The sequence below is a fragment of the Eptesicus fuscus genome, chromosome 8 (genome assembly GCF_027574615.1).
Source record: "Eptesicus fuscus isolate TK198812 chromosome 8, DD_ASM_mEF_20220401, whole genome shotgun sequence".
Taxonomy (NCBI): domain Eukaryota; kingdom Metazoa; phylum Chordata; class Mammalia; order Chiroptera; family Vespertilionidae; genus Eptesicus; species Eptesicus fuscus.
In genome coordinates, this window is record NC_072480.1 from 513,399 (window position 1) to 533,099 (window position 19,701).

Consider the following 19,701-nt stretch of genomic DNA (forward strand, 5'->3'; position numbering starts at 1 on the left):
CCTCAAATGGAGCCTCTGTGACTTTTGGGCCTGGAAGATTCTTCTTCATCCCCAACTCAGAGTCTATCTCTAGGAGGACTCTGTTTCCATTATATTGGCCATTAGTGCTCTATTGGTCCTAGGGCATGCCATTTCCTTCACAGGGTGAGGCCTTGGCCCCTGAGTCTGCCAGCTCTTCTGGGAGTCTTCCTAAGGAGAATGACTCATCTCCAGATGGCCAGCCAGCCACCCATTGTCTTAGTATGTATTTCTCCACCTCAGTCCAGTGAGAAGGGAGACCTTCCTGTACTGAGGAGCTTGGAGCCCAATGGGGTGGGGTTGGTGTGTGGCTCTGATAGATCAGAAACAGGAGCAGGAAGTTGTTAAATTATTTTTATTTTGTCAGTCCTAGAGCAGGCCTCGGGTGGACAGGAGAGCTCAGAGATGGACAGATTTAGGAGAATGCAGGGGCCATTGGCACTCAAGCAAGCATGCTTGTGGGTGACGACTTGAGAGGGTCACCCTGTGGTCTGTCACAGAGCCCTGAGGGAAATCAGCAGCAGAGGGAAAGTCTGTGAAAACACCAGGGTTGTGCAGCTCCTGGGCTTGTGAACAGTACCCAGAGAATTAAAGTCATCCAAAGCAGGAGGTTTGCTCTGAGGAGGAGCAGAAGAAGGATCAGGATTTGGTGAGGCTTCCTGCTTCTTACTGATCCAGCTGGAGAAGTAGGTGAGTCTGGTGAAGACGCTGGGGCTTATGGGCTGGCGGCAAGCCAGGCTCCAGCTGGACAGCCCCATCAAAAACCAGGTATTGTTCAGCTTGCAGACAAGGGGACCTCCAGAATCTCCCTGAGGAAAAAAAGGGCATAAGTCTTGGGGACCAAGACAGAGAGGGACACACGTTGTTTAGGCAGTGTGAAGAGACTACCCTTGTCCTTCACCAGAGTGGAGTTTAGGAGGCCTGTGTCAAGATGGGGTTACACTTAAGTTGTTCTAATCAGAATCACTTGGGCGATTTGAAAAGTCCAAACACAGGGTCCCACTGCAGACCTCCTGGATAAAAAAAAGAATATATATAGGTTGGGGCCTGGAGTTTATTTCACAAAGTTTTGGAAGAGACCCTGAGCATCCCTCCACACTGGCAGTCATAAACCTATAAGAATGCACATGGATCCCAGCTGGTGTGGCTCAGTGGTTGAGCATCACCCTGAACCAGGAGGTCAAGATTTAATTCCTGGTCAGGGCACATGCCCGGGTTGTGGGCTCAATCCCCAGTATGGGGTATTCAGGAGGCAGCCAATCAATGATTCTCTCTCATCATTGATATTTCCATCTCTCTCTCCCTCTCCCTTCCTCTCTGAAATCAATAAAAAATACTATATATATAAAGAATGCTCATGGAGACCTCTGGCAGCCCTCTTGTCCTCCCAACTCTATGTGGGAGAAGGTATCATCTGACGTTCCAAGGGGCAGCTTGTGGCAGGCCTGGGGGCCTGGCCTGCAGACCTCTGGCTAAATACTCAACCAGTTACTGAACCCACCTGGGCCTTTGATTTTGCCTTGGTTGTAATTGCAAGACAGCCCAAGAGTTCTAGAAGAATTCTGGGGGCTCAAGTGCAAGGTAGGGTAATGCTTTTATTTTATAGGCCAAAAAGTGGGAAACAAAGGAACACAGTACCACTCCAGCTTTCTGTTGAATAAACATGACTGAGCACCCTGTATGTGCAGGACATAGAGAGGTGGCATACAACACAGACACAGACAATATATCACATATATGCAGATGCAAGATGTAGAACAAAAGCATCTAGTGGATGGAAAAGGGCTGCTCTAACTGGGCCATCAGAGAGCTTCTCTGAACTAAGACTGGAGGAATGAGCAAGGCCTGGCTCTGTGAGATGCAGGCAGAGGTAGCCAGTGTGCTTGGTGTGTGGGAGACTGAGCAGTGGAAGGGCCAGCCCTCATGAGCGGTGTGTGTGTGTGTGTGTGTGTGTGTGTGTGTGTGTGTGTGTGTATGTGTGTATAGGGAATACTAAATGACACTCAGCAGGGAAGTGATGTGACCTGATACAGATTTTAAAAGAATGGTAGGATGGTTCTGAGACTGGGTAAGCACAGCCAGTAGCAGGGCATGAATCAGCATAGGGAGACTAGTCAGGACACTACTGTAACAGAAAGGTTTATGGAGACAGATAAGAAATGGTTAAGCCCAAAACTGGCAATAACTAACCCTTTATCTCCATCTAAGAAAAAAAATGGAGCAACAAAAGAAGCCAGAATGAGTGCTGAGTGGTGGCTCCTTGGTGTGTGGAGGTCAGAAAGAGGAGGAAAGCATGAGACACAGGAAGAACCACCCTTGGAGTCTGAGGGAAGCACTAAGGTGTGCTGCTGAGCACCACAGGGGAAGGAGGTCTGATGTTGGATAGCAGCCCTGTGAGAGAGAGAAGGGCACAAAAACTTCATGGGATGGGCTGAGGTAAGAAGGAGAAATGTGGAAGCAAGAGAGGGCAAGTGCAGAAAGCCCTGTGGTGAGCCCTGCTGGGACAGTGGCCTGTGAATCAGGACAGTGGGCAGGGGGTTTGGGGAGGGGAGAAGATGCACATAAGGTGTTTTAAGGTGGGAATCATGGCAGTATATATCTGAGCTGTTTGGAGATGGCCAGGGAGAGAGAGAAAGAGCTGGAAAGAAGGTGCAAGAGAGGGAGAAAAGACTGTAGGAGGAAGCCTGTAGTGGCCACATCTCTAAAGAAGGGCATGGCTTCTCCAGTTTGACTGTGGTCTCACTACCTTGCATTGGACTATATACTTCCCTCTCTGGGCTTCGGTTTCTCCACCATAAAATGGAAGATTGCACAGAGTGAGAGAAGACATTCATAATACATAAATCCATAATAGCCAATTCAATAGGAAAGACAGAAGGTCCCATAGAAATAATGGCAAAAAACTTGAATATACACTGTACAAAAAGGCAATACACATATAAAAATAGTGTTTATCTTCATCATTCACCAGATAAATGCAAATTAAAAATCACATGCAATGTTTAAAATGAAAATTGTGGACCATATAAAGTACTGGTGGCAATGTAGAACAACCTGAACTTTTACCTGCTGTAGGAGTCAGATTGGAACACACAGGTTGGAAATCTGCCCTACAGCATTTATGGCAGGAACATGTACCTATTATATGGCTCACTGCTCCCAGGTTATACCCAACCAAAGTGTGAACCCATGTGCACCAATATACACGCACTAGGATAGTCACAGAAGTGCTACTTGCAATGGTCTCATGTGGAAACTACCTAAATGCCACCAACACTAGAATGGATAAATAAAATGATACTATATTTACACAGTGGAACATTATTCAGCAATAAGATAATATAAACCAGAAGAGAGGACAAAATGACAGTGGAATAGACGGACGTGTCCCGAGCCTTGTTCCGGAGCAGATAGAACAAGCAGCTGAAATGAATAACACCCACCCCGAATTGGCAAAGGAAACTCAGCTGGTGAGACAATTTGCAGCCAGGAAGGGCAGAGGACCCCTGGAGAAAGGTAAAATCAAAGATCTGGGCTGGAGAGAACTGCCAGACCTCCAAGCACAGAGCGTAAGAGGGAAACTGCACGGCACCTACTTATGTCCCTTGGAACAGGCACAGCGTTTGACTGTGGAAAGGATGTCCACAGGACTGCTGATGGCTAGGGTCAATAACACCCCAGACCCAGACACAGTCACGAAAGACTGAGCCCAGAGGGGCAGCTTGAAGGGCTGATCAGACCACACAGTGCTGGCAGGAGAGGGGCTCACAGAGGCCCTCTCTGTGGCCTTTGCTTTTCTTCACTGAACCTAGTTCATAGGACCTTCTGGATATGGACACTCAGCTGTGGCTGAGGTGCAGGAGAAGGTGCGGACTTGTGGAGTCTGGGGAGAGGCTGGGGAGAGGAGAGGGTCCAGGAGAAGTGGAGAGGGTCCAGCGAGTCTGGAACTGAGTCATACCTGAGCCCAGGACCTGGGCAGCCATTTCCTCCTGAGGAGATAGCCCCTCTCTCCAGTCTCCAGGCAACCAATACAGCCACACACAGATTCCACCCTGAATGGTACAAAGAATTTTTAAAAATCTGAATAGTCCCTGAGACAGAGCGAGCCATTTAATAGTCCACAGGGACTGGCCTAAAGAGAGGCCTTCAGTCCCAGCAACAGGAAACTGAGAAACCACAGATAGTACAGAAGACTGGGATCTTAAGCCACTTCACTTTTTCATTTTTATTTTTATTTTATTTTATTATTATTTTGTTATCTTGTTTTTTCTTTTTTCTTTATTTTCCTTTGTTTCTTTATTTTATATATTTTTCACATTATTTTTCCATCATTTTATTTTATTTGTTATTTCTTATACCATTTTTAAAATCAATTTTTTGTAAATTTATTATTATTATCATTATTATTATTTATTATTATTATTTTCTTCTCATTCTCTTTCTTCCTATCCACTCATTCCCTTTCTAATTTCTCTGTACTGAACTGAGGTCCTCCCCATATTCATCCAATTCTTAACCTTATTTTCTGTATATAAGCTCAGCCTCTAAAGATTCTGCCCCCACCATCTTTGCTGGGTGTTTGGTGTTTGCATTTTCTTGGTTTATCTGTTCTGTGGTGTTTTCTTCATACATACACACACACACACACACACACACACACACACACACACACACACACACTAGAGGCCCGGTGCACAAAATTCGTGCATGGGGGGTGTCCTTCAGCCCAGCCTGCACCCTCTCCAATCTGGGACATCTCTCTCACAATCCAGGACTGCTGGCTCCCAACTGCTCACCTGCCTGCCTTCCTGATTTCCCCTAACTGCTTCTGCCTGCCAGCCTGATCACCCCTAACCACTCCCCTGCCAGCCTGATTGATGTCTAACTGCTCCCCTGCCAGCCTGTTTGTCCCCAACTTCCCTCCTCTGCCGGCCTGGTCACCCCTAACTTCCCTCCCCTGCAGGCTTGATCACTCCCAACTGCCCTCCCTTGCAGGCCTGGTCCCTCCCAACTGCCCTCTCCTGCTAGCCATCTTGTGGTGGCCATCTTGTGTCCACATGGGGGAAGGATCTTTGACCACATGGGGGCAGCCATCTTGTGTGTTGGAGTGATGGTCAATCTGCATATTACTCTTTTATTAGATAGGATAGAGGCCTGGTACATGGGTGGGGGCCAGCTGGTTTGCCCTAAAGGGTGTCCCAGATCAGGGTGGAGGTTCCCTTGGTGTGTGGGGTGGCCTGGGCAAGAGGCCTGTGGTGGTTTGCAGGCCAGCCACACCCCTGACAATCCAAGCAGAGGCCCTGGTATCTGGGATTTATTTATCTTCTATAATTGAAACTTTGTAGCCTTAACCGGAGGTCAAGGCAGGCCAGAGCTGCAGAAGCTTGGCTTCCTTCATCGCCGGGGGCAACCCTAGCCTCCTGCTCTCTCTAGCTCCATGGCTGCTGACAATTCTGTTGGGATTTATGTATCTTCTATAATTGAAACTTTGTAGCCTTAAGCGGAGGCCTGAGCCGACCAGGGTGTGCAGAAAGCTTGGCTTCCTCCATTGCTTGGGAAACCCAAGCCTCCCTCCTGCTCTCTCTGTGGCTGCAGCCATCTTGGTTGGGTTAATTTGCATATTCACTCTTCATTGGCTTGTGGGTGTGGCTTGTGAGCATGGCTGGTGGGTGTAGCAGAGTGATGGTTAATTTGCATATTACTCTTTTATTAGATAGGATATTTCCTTTTTATTTTCTCTCTTATCATTTTTTCTCTCTTCAATATCATTTGTGCTCTCTCTTCTCTCCCCTAATTCTCTTTTCTCTGGTAGTCACTTATATTGGGGTTATCAGTGTCATGAGTACATTTGTGTTTATTTCCCTTTGTGCTGTGTCTTGCCAAGGTGAATTTTATCCTGTCCAGCCAATGTGCTAGAGAGCAAGCCACATAACCAGATACTCGGAGAGGAAACTCTATCCACGAATGGGTCAATAACACCCCAGACCCAAATACAGAGTCAGGAAGAAGGCAGCAGTGAGAGAGGGAAGAGAGCATGAGTGAGTGAGGGAGCAAAGGAGGAGTGTGTGGTCATGGTGTGTGTGTGTGTGTGTGTGTGTGTGTGTGTGTGTTGCGCAGTTAGATCCACAGGACCTTCGGAGGCAGGCTAACCAGGCTTGCCTAATAGGCAGCCTCTGCTACTGTTGCAAACAGTACCGGGAGGCTGGCTCTTCCTCAGAGGCCTCACCTTGTTGAAGGGGAGAGCTGCTCTAACTGGGAGCCCAGCCTCATCTCCACCCAAGTTGCCCTCAGATAACACCTGGGACGCTACAGTCACCCCTGCCAAGGAATGCTACCTTGACTGTGCTCCCATGGTCACTGAGACTCCAGCCACCCTGGGCACAGGCTCCTGTGAGTTCCGAATTGTGCTCCCCTCTGACCGTCCCAATGCTTTAGCCCAGGGTACTGCGACCACTCGAGCAGCAACCAAGTGAGCAACATGCCCCTGTCTGAGGATCAGCAGCCCCGCAATCAGCCCGCCCTAGGCCAAAGAGCAGCAGCCTCATGTGGCCTTCCCTTGTCCAAGGAGCAGCAGCTGTGTGAGTGGCCTGCCCCCCTGTCTGAGGAGCAACAACCACATGAGCAGCCCACTCCTGTCCATGGAGCAGCAGCTGCACACAACCCACACCCTGCACCCGTACGAGGAGCAGCAGATCTGTGAACAGCCCACCCCCATTCAAGGAGCAGCAGCCACCCGAAAAGCCCGCCTTGGTCCAAGGAGTAGCATCCACATGAGCAGACCACCCCCGTCCTAGGAGCAGCAGCCCTGCACAGCCCACCCCAGTCCAAGGAGCAGCAGCCGCACGCAGCCCATACCCGTCTGATGAGCAGCAGCCGGGTGAGTGGCCCACCCTTGACCAAGGAGCAGCAGCCACACGTGCAGCTCAATCCCATCCAAGGAGCAGCAGCCACACTACAGTCCATCCCTCATCTGAGGAGCAGAATCTGGGCGAGCAGCAAGCCCCCATATGAGTAGCAGCAGCCCTGCGAGCAACCTGCCCCTATACAATGAGCAGCAGCATCACAAGCAGCCTGCCCTGTCCTAGGAGCAGTAGCTTTGCACAGCCAGCCCCCATCCAAGAAGCAGCAGCCTCGTGAGCAGCCCACCCCCATCTGAGGAGCAACAGTTGTGAGAGCAACCTCCCTGCACCAGCCAGAGGAGCCACCACAGCTGTGAAGAGCACCTACCAGAGGAGCGACTGCCAACTGAGGAGCAGCTGCTGCCATGACCGCCTGGGGAGCAACCGCAACCAGAGGAGTAACTGCCACCCAGGGAACAGCCCCTGTACAACTCGACAACTAGATCCATAGGTGAAATAAAAAATGGGTAGACAAAGAAACCCCCAAAAGGAAGAAAAGGAATCACCAGAAAAGCAGCTAACTGAAACAGAGGCATGCAATGTGTCAGAAAAATAATTCAGAATAAGGGTCATACAGTTCATATACCAGATGGATGAAAAAATCAACAACTTATGTAAGAATCAAGAAGAAATGGAGAGTGATATAGCTGCAATAAAAATACCATGGAAACTTTCAACAGTAGACTAAGAGAAGTGGAGGACCGAATTAGTGAATTAGAAGACAGGGAATCAAAACACACCTAAACTGAACTGCAATTGGAGAAAAAAAATAAAAGACAGGAGGAGAGCCTAAGGGAGCTATGGGACAACATGAAACAAAGCAACATACAAATAATAAGGGGGCCAGAACAACAGGAAGAGGAGCAAGGGTTAGAAAACCTATTTGAAGAAATAATGTCAGAAAACTTCCCTGTTGTGGGGAAGAAAAAAGGCACATAAGCACAGAGAGTCCCAAACAAGATGAACCCACACCAAGAAACATCATAATTACGATAGCAAATGTTCAGGACAAAGAGAGAATCTTGAAGGCTGCAAGAGAGAAACAGAAAGTTACATACAAAGGATCTCCCATTAGATTATCAAATGATTTCTTAACAGAAACACATCAGGCCAGAAAAGAATGGAAGGAAATTTACAAAGTGATGCAAATCAAGGGAATGAATCCAAGAATACTCTATCCAGCAAGGCTATCATTCAAAATTGAAGGGGAAATAAGGAGCTTCACAGACAAAAAAAAAAAGACTAAGGCAGTTTATCACTACCAAGCCAGCAATGCAAGAAATGCTAAAGGGACTGGTGTAAAAAAAAAAAGAAGAATAAGAAGAATAAGAAATAAAAAGGTAAGAAGGAACACAGGCACAAGAAATAAAAATGGCTACAAACAAGTACCTTTCAATAATAACTTTAAACATAAACAGACAAAATGCTCCAATGAAAAGACATCGAGTGGCTGAATGGATAAATAAACATGACCCATATTTATGCTGTCTACAAGAGACCCACCTCAGAACAAGGGACTCACACAGACTGAAAGTGAAGGGATGGAAAAATACCTTTCAGGCAAATGGAAATGAAAAAAAAAAGCTGGGGTAGCAATACTTATATCTGACAAAATAGAACTCAAAGTGATGGCCATAAGAAGAGATAAGGAAGGTCACTTCATAATACTAAAGGGATCGATACAACAAGAGGATACAACTGATAAATATATACGCACCCAATGAGGAGCTCCCAAATACATAATAAAACTCCTGAAATATATCATGGGAGAGATCAACAACAATACAATCATAGTAGGGGACTTTAATACACTACTGACATCACTGGATAAATCCGCTAGACAGAAAATCAGCAAAGAAACAGCAATCCTAAATGACTCACTAGATCAGATGGACTTAATTGACATCTTCAGAACATTTCACCCCAAAGTGACAAAATATACATTCTTCTCAAGTGCACATGAGACATTTTCAAAAATAGACCACATATTGGGTCACAAGCAAAGTCTCCCAAATTCAAGAAGATCGAAATCATATCAGGCATTTTCTCAGACCACAATGGCATAATATTATAAATAAACTATCATAAAAATAATCCAAAAAATTCAATCACTTGGCAGCTGAATAGCAGCTATAAAACAAAAAGATCAAAGAAGAAATTTAAAACATCCTGGAAACTACTTACAATCAAAACACAGCTATCCAAAATCTATGTGACAGAATGAAAGCAGTCCTGAGAAGGAAGTTTATAGCTCTACAGGCCTACCTGGAAAAAAAAAAAAAAAAAAAAAAGAAAAGAAAGAAAAGAAAAGAAAAGAAAAGAAAAGAAAAGAAAAGAAAAGAAAAGAAAAAATTGTAGTAAATCATCTAACTTTACAACATAAAGAAATAGAAAGAGAGCAACAAGAAAAGCCCAGAGTGAGCAGAAGGAAGGAGATAATAAAGATCAGAGCAGAAATAAATGACATGGAGACCAAAAAAAAAAACAAACCCAAAACAAAACAAAAGATCAATGAAACCAAGAGCTGGTTCTTTGAAAGGATAAACAAGATTGATGAATCTCTAGCCAGGCTCACCAAGAAGCAAAGAGAGAGCACTAAAATAAACAAAATCAGAAATGAAAGAGGCGAAATAACAACAGACCCCACAGAAATACAAAGGCTTGTTAAAAAATACTATGAACCACTCAATTCCAACAAACTAGACAACCTGGAGGAAATGGACATATTCCTAGAAAAATATAATCTTCCAAAACTCAATCAGGAAGAATCTAAACAGCTCAATAGGTTGATAACTATGGAAGAAATTGAAGCAGTCATCAAAAAGCTTCCAGCAAACAAAAGCCCAGGGCCAGATGGCTTCACAGGAAAGTGTTACCAAACATTCAAGGAAGAACTAAAACCTATCCTCCTCAGACTATTTCAAAAAATTCAAGAGGAAGGAACACTTCCAAGCTCATTCTATGAAGCCAGCATTACCCTAATCCCAAAACCAGATAAAGACAACACAATGAAAGAGAATTATAGGCCAATATTTCTCATGAAAATAGATGCTAAAATCCACAACAAAATTCTAACAAATTGGATCCAGCAGTACATCAGAAAGATCATACACCATGACCAAGTAGGATTTATCCCAGGGGTGCAAGGATGGTACAATATCCACAAATCAATAAATAAGATACATCACATAAACAAATTGAGAGATAAAAATCACATAGTCATATCAATTGATGAAGAAAAAGCATTTGACAAAATTCAGCACCCTTTCTTGATAAAAACTCTCAGCAAGGTGGGAATATAAGGATCATACCTCAACATAATAAAAGCCATATATGAGAAACCCACAGCCAACATCATACTCAATGGGCAAAAACTAAAACCATTTCCCCTAAGAACAGGAACAAGACAGGGATGCCCACTCTCACCACTCCTGTTTGACATAGTATTGGAAGTACTAGCCATTGCGATCAGACAACAAGAATAAATAAAAGGCATCCAAATTGGAAAAGAAGAAGTAAAACTGTCCTTATTCACGGATGACATGATACTGTACATAGAAAACCCTAAAGACTCCATCAAAAAATTATTAGACTTAATAAATGAATTTAGCAGAATACAAAATTAATGTCAAGAAATCTATGGCATTTTTATGCACCAATAGTGAACTTACAGAAAGAGAGACTAAAAAAGCAATCCCATTTACCATCGCACCAAAAAAATTAAGATACTTAGGAATAAACTTAACCAAGGAGGTAAAAGACCTATATGTGGTAAACTACAGGACACTGAAAAAAGAGATAGAGGAAGACGTAACAGATGAAAGAACATACCATGTTCATGGATTGGTAGAATTAACATCATTAAAATGTCCATACTACCCAAAGCAATCTATAGATTCAATGCACTCCCCATTAAAATACCAATGGCCTATTTCACGGACTTAGAATGAACTTTCCAAAAATTCATCTGGAATAAAAAAGACCCCAAATAGCTGCAGCAATCCTGAGAAAGAAGAACAAAGTAGATGGGATCTCAATACCAGATATCAAGCTGTATTACAAAGCCACTGTTCTCAAAACAGCCTGGTACTGACACAAGAACAGACATATAGATCAATGGAATAGAATAGAGAACCCAGAAATTGACCCAAACCACTATAGTCAATTAATATTTGACAAAGGAGGCAAGAACATACTATGGAGTCAAGACAGTCTCTTCTATAAATTGTACTGGGAAAATTGGACAGATACCTGCAAAAAAAAAATGAAACTAGACCACTAATTTACATCATACACAAAAATAAACTCAAAATGGATAAAGGACTTAAACATAAGATGGGAAACCATAAATGTACTAGGGGAATCCAAAGGCTGCAAAATCTCAGACATATGCCGAAGCAATTTTTTCACCGATACCACTCCTAAGGCAATGGAAACTAAAGAGACAATAAACAAATGGGATTACAGTAAAATAAAAAGCTTTGCACAGCAAAAGAAACCATCAACAAAACAGTAAGAAAGCCCACTGCATGGGAGAACATATTTCCCAATGTTATTACCAATAAGGTTTTAATCTCCAACATTTACGGGGAACTCATATAACTTAACAAAAGGAAGATAAACAATCCAATCAAAAAATGGGCAACGGACCTATATAGATACTTTTCAAAAGAAGACAGAAGGAAGGCCAAGAGACATATGAAAACATGTTCAAAGTCACTAATCATCTGAGAGATGCAAATCAAAACGACAATGCAGTACCATCTCACACTTGTCAGAATGGCTATTATCAACAAATCAACAAATGACAAGTGCTGGCAAGGATGCAGAGAAAAAGGAACGCTCATACACTGTTGGTGGGAATGCAGACTGGTGCAACCACTGTGGAGAACAGTATGGAATTTCCTCACAAAACTAAAAATGGAACTCCCATTTGACCCAGTGATCCCCCTTCTAGTAATATATCCCAAGAAACTAGAAATACCAATCAGAAAGAATATATGCACCTGTATGTTCATAGCGGCACAATCACCATAGCTAAGATTTGGAAACAGCCTAAGTGCCCATCTGCAGATTAGTGGATTAAAAAATTGTGGTACATCTACACAATGGAATACTACACTGCAGTAAAAAAGAAGGAATTCTTACCATTTGCAAGAGCATGGATGGGACTGGAGAGCATTATACTAAGTGAAATAAGCCAGTCAGAGAAAGATAAATATCACATGATCTCACTCATTTATGGATTATAATGAACAACATAAACTGATGAACAAAAACAGATCCAGAGACAGAGAAGCATGAGCAGACCGTCAAACTTCAGGGGAATGTAGAGGAGGGTGGGGGTAAGGGAGAAAGATCAACCAAAGGACTTGTATGCATGCATATAATCCTAATCAACAGTCACAGACAACAGGGGGGTGAGGGTATGCGTAGGGTGGTTGGAGGGCAATGGGGGGATAAGGACACATATATAATACCTTTATCAATAAAGAAAAAAAGATAATATAAATCACACACAAGATGGATAAATTTTACAAACATTACATTGACTGAAAGAGACCCAATGAGAATGTGTCCTATATGATTCCATGTATAGATGTCCTGACACTATTTCATGGTGCTTAAGAATCCAGGCCAGGGATAGCTGGGGGGAGTTAATGACAAGATAGGGGTATAAGGAGGACCCTTTGGGTGCTGGTTCCAGGAGTGTATCAATTTCTAAAATGCATCAGATGGTACACTTGTGAATGGTGCCCTTTCCTATGAATGCTGTACTTCAACAAAGCTTTTTTTTTAAATGAAGAAAACAGGTGGAGTGGACTCTATAGTGGCTTCTGTCCTTTGGCTCTGACACTTGCAACTGGGGTGGGTTAGAAATAAAAAACCAGAGGCTGAGGAAGGAGAGAGAGGGTAGAGGAGAGAGAGAGAGAGAGAGAGAGAGAGAGAGAGAGAGAGAGAGAGAGAGAACAGATGCCACAGGAGAGGAGAGATAGCCCCGACTGAAGATATAGAGCTGGTCTTACTTACTCGGCAGATGGACTTTCCGGTAATGAGGTCCCCTGCACACAGCATATCCTCATGTAGAGAGTATTTACTGGTGTTTGGTGATTGGAAATAAATTTTACAGACCTCGTTGTCCATGATGCCAACCTCTCCCTCCTGCAGTTGTGAAGGTGGAGGCAGGAACTCTGCAGGGGAGTGGTAGTTTGGTCAGATATGAAGTGGAGCCTTGGGGAGAAGCCAGCTGCCTCCCTAACCTGTCTGCTGAAGAAGAGGCCATCATTCTGGCTAAGAGGATTGAGGAAGCCTCTCAGAGGATGTGTAAAGAGAGGGGGGGAAATGTTCAAGGCAGACAAGAGAGCAAAAGTGAGCAGCATACAGTTGGAAGGACCAGGATGGAGGTCAGTGTAGTTGTTATAGGGGTGAAAAAAAATAAGGCAAAGTCATAGGATCCAGAGCAAGCAAGGCCTCCTCACCAAGATGTGAAGTTTGGATTTCATTCTAATCGTACTGGGAAACCACTGAAGGCTCTACTTAAATTTTAAGAACAATTAATCTGGCTGCTATGTAGGGACAGAAGTAGATGCACAGAGGATGGAAGCTATGAGTCCTGGCTTGGTCAAGGAGTAGCAGTGATATACCTAGCAGATGCCAGATGGAGTTAGGTGGTATGACAAATAAAATATGGCCTTGCCTCAAGGAGCATCTGGTTTGTGGCCACCTTTCCTGTAGATTCTATTTCTAGATACTGCTCACAGATCTGACCTGGTGTCCTCATGAGGCAGCACAGTGTTACAGTGACCGGGCACTCCTATGGAGTACGAGTTGTATACGGCCCTCACATGTTCTCAGGGGAAACCCAGACCAGCAACTGCAGTCCCTGGGTGGGGGTGGGGGTGGAGGGAGAAAGACAACTGAGTCCCTCTTTGGTGGCAGCTGCTCCCTGTCCTGGTGGCATCTCACTTCACTTCATTCCCCAACTCCCATCCTCTGACTGGCTTGGAGAATCTTGTTTGGTATGCCAGTGGTTCTTAATGAGTCCATCCCAGGAGGGTGTCTTTGGAAATGTTGTGTGACTGACAATGGAAAGGAGCAGGAATACTGGCACTGGCCTGCACAGCAAAGAAAGTCCTGCCCCCAATGCCTTCATTGGGATGCTCTGCCAAATTTACATCCTATTTTTCTTCACTCAATGTTATGTTTAAAACAAAAGCATTCATCCTTGTGCAAAAATCTTTGCCCAACATTTCTCTTTTCTCCATCAGCAAGCAGGCAGAATGGGCAACTTTTACTTCAGTTAGAATAAAGAGAAGTGAAGTTAATAGAGGTAAAAGCTATAAATGTCCAATTCCACCACCCAGACCAGAGAGCAGGCCTGCTTCATTTCCTGACTGCTGCCCAAGTACCTTCTGTGGCAGTAGGATTTCAAGAGGTGTTTGACAAAGCAAGCTCTGAAGGAGCCTGACCCAAGGAGGACCTGAGAGTCAGGGTGGAATCCTGAATGGTTCAAGTCAAACAGCCCAAGTTTCTGATTCCAAAAGTTAGAGGTACTCAGATTTTTTTTGAACAATGAACTAAAGGAAACTAAGTTTTAGAAGGACATGCTGTCAGGGCCTCCTGGTGGCCACTGCACCCCCCTCCTCCTCAGCCTTACTCTCCTCATCTACCCTATCCTGCTCACCTTCCTCAGTGATCATTCCCCAGCCGGTTATCCAGCAGGAGGTGTAAAGGGGCAATGTTGCATTAGGCTCTGGGAGGCAGGCAGGGAGGACATGGGAAGTAAAATTCACAGACTGATGCAGTTGCAATAATGCGATGTCGCTCCCCATGATGTGGCGCTTATTAAAATCATCGTGGACAATGACTCGGTATACCGTCATCTGCAGGCTGTGCTCGGTGGGATGCTGTAGCTTATGGTACCCCAGCAGGATCTTGTAGTCTGATGGCTCATGGGACCTATAATGGAGAGGCTCCATTATCACCCATCTCCTCTGAGTGCTGGACCAGCCCCTTACTCTTACTGCTCCCCCACCCCCTGGTTAGTAATTAGACCCCACCATTATTCCAGTGGTCTCTTTCTCCTCCCTTCCTAACATTCTGTTGAGGTGGTTTGATTGCTGTCCATAGCCTCAGGACATTTATCCTTTGAAAGTTACTGATGTCTTTCCCAGCATGCCCCAGAATGAAAGGAGCAGAGAATCTTAGTGCTGGAAACATGAAGTTATACCCCTTCATTTACAGGAGAGGAGACTTGGCTCATTCCCAACTTTGACCAGAACCTTTGTAAGGTCCCATAGCCAAAAGTGATTCTCAAAGACCCCATTTCCCATCCTAGAATGATCCATCCTCTTCCTTCCCAGTCCACACACACCATCTTCTCTAAAGGCTAATCCCCATCTGGTGACAGGCATTCAGGAAGTCTTTGTGGAGCCAATAGAGGAATGTGTGGTGTCCTGCTGTGCTGTCCCCTACCTAGACTCCCCATGCCTGAATCCTTCTTCCACAAGGCCCAGTACCTCCCTTGACACTGGCTCAGCATCTACCCTCTCACACATTATGGACTCTTTACCCTGTATCACAGTAGTCTTACTTTACTTATAGGATGAGAAGTTTCAAGTAGAGTCTTGCATCTCTACATCACCCACAGTGGGTTTCACATGGGGCCTGGCACTCATGGGTGCTGAATAAATAAATAGAAGTGGGGTCTCAAAGCCAGCTGACACCAGCAGCCTTGTCTTCCTGACATGGAGCATGATGTCTTTACCACTCCCTCAGGGCACAGAGTAAGCCCAGGATACACCTGAGGAGCAGCCCACTCTCCTATCTGCACCCATCTCCTGGGACAGAGACCAATTTCTTTATTTCTCACTCTGGTCTGTGAGGACAGTGGTGACAACAGCTATTCTTAGGCACACAGTTCTACAGAGATGAAAGAAAGAGCTGAGTTCTAGTTAGGTATGCAGAGTCCTAGCATGCCTCTAGAGAGGAACTGCCAAGTGTGTAGGTAGTCAGGACCCAGGGAAGTCTCAGGCAGTTGTGCTGGAAATAGCCTTCAGACATTTTGGCTGAAAGGGGGCAAAATACTTGTCCACAATGAGCCCTGGCTGATGATCCCCACCACCAGCCTTAGTACTATCACTCTGACTTACAGCATGAAGCCTGTGTCTGGACGTCGCAAGGGACACTACACACCAACTACCATTTGCACAAGAGAAAACTGAGGCACATTGGAGTCTTATGGGACTATCTAGAGCTGGGCAACATACAGAAACCAGACTTTATTTCCAAAATAATTGCCTCCAGTTCATTCTTTATTTTTCGTAAACTTTACGAAAGTTTGAGTTGGAACAGGATTTAGATTCCTAAAGGTTACGAAAAATAAAGAATGAACTGGAGGCAATTATTTTGGAAATAAAGTCTGTTTTCCAGGATTTACTGGTAATCATAATTAGAGCCAATTTTCATTTAGCTACTTAAAAATAATGTAGATGAGACAACCACATCATCTTGGTATTTGTTACCACAATATGAAGAGGGGGGTGAAAAGAACATCCCCATGAGGAGATGAAGCAATTAGCCTCTGTCCTAGGAGAAATTACTCAGGACAGTCAAAAGACTAGAGTCAGGTGGTGAGCAGTCATGGTATTCCAGGTAGAGAGGACTGCAACAGCACCCAGAGACACCTGGTGGCAGAAAACTATCCCAGAACAAAGCCTAGAAGAAGAAAAAAAAAAGCTTCAACCTCCTTTACTCCATTCTTTTTTGGCCATTTTGTGCTCACTCCCTCTCCACCCCCCAGCAGCTGCACCCCTGTGGGAAGACTCACTTTTGGAAACAGTGGGCAGCTGAGATCACCCAGAAGGCATTGATGAGGGCTGCTCCACAGATGTGCTTGCCATGGTAGAGCAGGCTGGCCTGCCATGGCCATCGCTGGTCAGATGCATCCTTGCCACCAAAGATCTTCCCAGTCACCACGGGCTTCCCACACACTGTGTAGACAGTCCCTGTCATGAGGCACAGCATTGCTGCCTCCATAAACCCAGGGTGAAGTGACATGGCATATGTGACAAAGGTCACCTGGCTTCACTGGAGCATTAAGGAAGCAGCCTGTGAGTCTGGAGGAGGGGGCAAAGGAGGAGGGCGGGGCAGCCAGGTAGGTACAGATCAGAACAGCAGTGAGGAGGTCCAGGCTGGGCAGTGGCATTTCCCCAGGCCCTTCCCCAGACCCATTTCACTTAACTAATACACAACTGTTTGAAGTCCCAGAAACTGAAGGCTTACAGAGGGATGCTGTTTGCTCAGGGCTACTGATAATGATCTGTTTGCACAACTCCCACCTTAGTCCAATATTCTAGGGAGCCTGAGGCCAAATGAAGCATACTTTACTTGATAATCTCCCTCCTGACATAGCACTTCCCATTCTTGAAATGAAGAGGGTGTGGTGGGCCGACAGAGACAGGCTAGTGCAGGACCTCTACTCCTGGCCTAAAATACTGAAATCTAGTGGGAAAGAGCTGCAGGGAAGAGGGGACACCTTGATCTCCCCTTCCTCTCCTTCCATGGCCCCACCGCTTATGTTCTGCCGAAACCCAGGGACCTTAGAGCCCAATCCCCCCCCTCATCCCCCTCCACCCCCACCCCCGCCTGCTGTTGAGGGTGTGGCATGTCAAAGTGGGTGACCTGGGCTCCCTTGCCCTGGCTGCCCACTCACCAGACCCGGCCTGAGTGGTCCTCGTAGGCTGGGCAGTGGTCCTCACAGTCTGGGCTTTGGTCCCAGCAGACTGGGCGGTGGTCCCCGCAGATTGGGTGTGCAGCAGTAGTGGGCACAGCCAGAGAAGGGCCACAGCCAGGGCGTAGGCTGCTCGCCAGCCTGGACCGGCAACCCCCACCCCGGCGTTCGCCATCAGATGGAGCGTACAGCACCTTGGCCACCACGCGGGGGCAGCTGGGAAACCGCCTCCTGGGGGTCGGTGAAAAGCACTGATCTGTATTCAGACGGCCCTGCGCCACATGGGGAGCTGCAGAAGCTGGTGTCAGGTCCAAGAAGGCATTCCGCACTGGGAGTCTAATCATAATTAGAACCAATTTCCATTTAGCTACTTAAAAACAATGTAGATGAGACAACCACACCATCTTGGTATATGTTACCACAATATGAAGAGGGTGGTGAAAAGAACACACAGGCTAATATGGGAAGCAGAAGGTACATAGGTTCCCTCTATCCATGGGACCCCAGTTTGGTGACAGAGTCATCAAGAAGTTATGAGGTAGACCCAGGAATATGCACTAGTTAATCAGAGGTCAGTTGCTTACATAATGTCACCAAATATTGCCAACTTGTTTTCAAGATCTGATGTAGTCATCTATACCATCTTCTATGAATATGAAGGGTAATATCTCTTTCTGAAACTCACTAGTGCAATACAGCATGGCATAATCAAGGAGAGGATATCTCTTCATACAAGTGTCTCTTCAACTCAGCAGAAGGAAATTATGGGTCAAGGGGAAAGCGGAGTCCAACCTCTGTCCTCTAATAACTGGTACCTTTCCTAAATGCAAGATTATTCACTATATCCCAAGGTTTCTGAGTCTCTTCCTATTACAGTATCAACACAAAATACAAATTCTCATCTGTTGGTGGAGGTCATCAATAGGACATGACCTCTAGTTGATCACTGAGCTGGACTCCAGCAATTAAAGATTCCTTACGCCTCCCCTGTCCTTGGACTGTACACTCTGCCAACTGTTCCCACAGTGGGAGCTGTTCCAAGAATGCAGCCGTGAGAGAGATAGGTATTGTTGAGACGATCTGGATGGTATATTTGATTGAGCCTCTGGCAGGTGGAAGTGAGTCTTCTGATTATTAAACCTGCCACCTACCTATCTGAAGTGGTCTGCTTATTTCTTCCATCTCTTCTTGCCCTCCATGTATGGGGGCTGGTTTGTGAACCAACATTATCATCTAAATCTAAATATCATTATCTCATCACCTCCAAGTCCAAGATCTCATAATCTAACTCCTCAAAGTCAGGTGAGAATGAGTTTCCTAGTGATAACTATTTTTTAAAAATGTATTTTTATTGATTTCAGAGAGGAAGGGAGAGGGAGAGAGAGATAGAAACATCAATGATGAGTGAGGATCTGGCCAACTTGATTAGATCTCAAGGCCTGGGGATGAAATTCTCTGCCACTTGGGAGAATCTGCCACCTGCACGCCCCCTACTAGGTGTTGAACCTGCAGCCCAGGCATGTGCCCTTGACCAGAATCAAACCTGGGGCCCTTCAGTCTGCAGGCCGATGATGCTCTATCCACTGAGCCAAACCAGCTAGGACGATAACTATTTAAATACAGCTTTTAAGCACAATTCTTCCTCATCTACAGACCCATGATACTGAAGAAACTACCCACCCAACATTCCCAGCACACAATGGAGGGACACGCATGGGTCACAGACATTTCTGTTTTAAAAAGGGGTGGTGGTGGATGGAAAGTAAAAGGAGTTAATGGTTCATAAGTGTGTACATATATATACGAACAAAATTAATTCTCTCTCTGTGTCCAGATTTCATTTCAAGTTTCATGCCATGACTTTTAACCAACTTCACTGTCCTTAGCAAACCTTCTAGTTGATGTTGATCTGTGTTCCTTAAAAGGTAGCCTTAAATATTTTTGTTAGCAACAGCCAGAATGGCATGACAACTAAGATAAATATCAAATTGGTAAGAGTATCAATTATAAGCAATCATTAGCAATCATTTATCACAAGACCTCTTTGTCTTG

The 19,701-nt window shown here is 45.2% G+C and overlaps 1 protein-coding gene across 2 annotated transcripts; it reads right to left on the reverse strand.

The window, feature by feature from the left end:
* Window positions 1-358: 358 nt before the first annotated feature.
* LOC103304665 (serine protease 40-like) lies at window positions 359-17,842 on the reverse strand. 2 transcript variants are annotated; one of them, XM_054720213.1, is made up of 5 exons: window positions 17,632-17,842; window positions 16,747-16,909; window positions 14,602-14,876; window positions 12,948-13,108; window positions 359-827 (listed from the first exon to the last, which is right to left on the reverse strand). In XM_054720213.1, exons 1-5 carry the CDS (start codon window positions 17,822-17,824, stop codon window positions 513-515), a joined length of 1,107 nt encoding a protein of 368 aa, XP_054576188.1. In that variant the 5' UTR covers window positions 17,825-17,842; the 3' UTR covers window positions 359-512. The 2 variants fall into 2 exon arrangements, with proteins under 2 accessions (XP_054576188.1, XP_054576187.1); XM_054720212.1 differs by having other exon boundaries at window positions 16,747-16,924.
* Window positions 17,843-19,701: the final 1,859 nt, after the last annotated feature.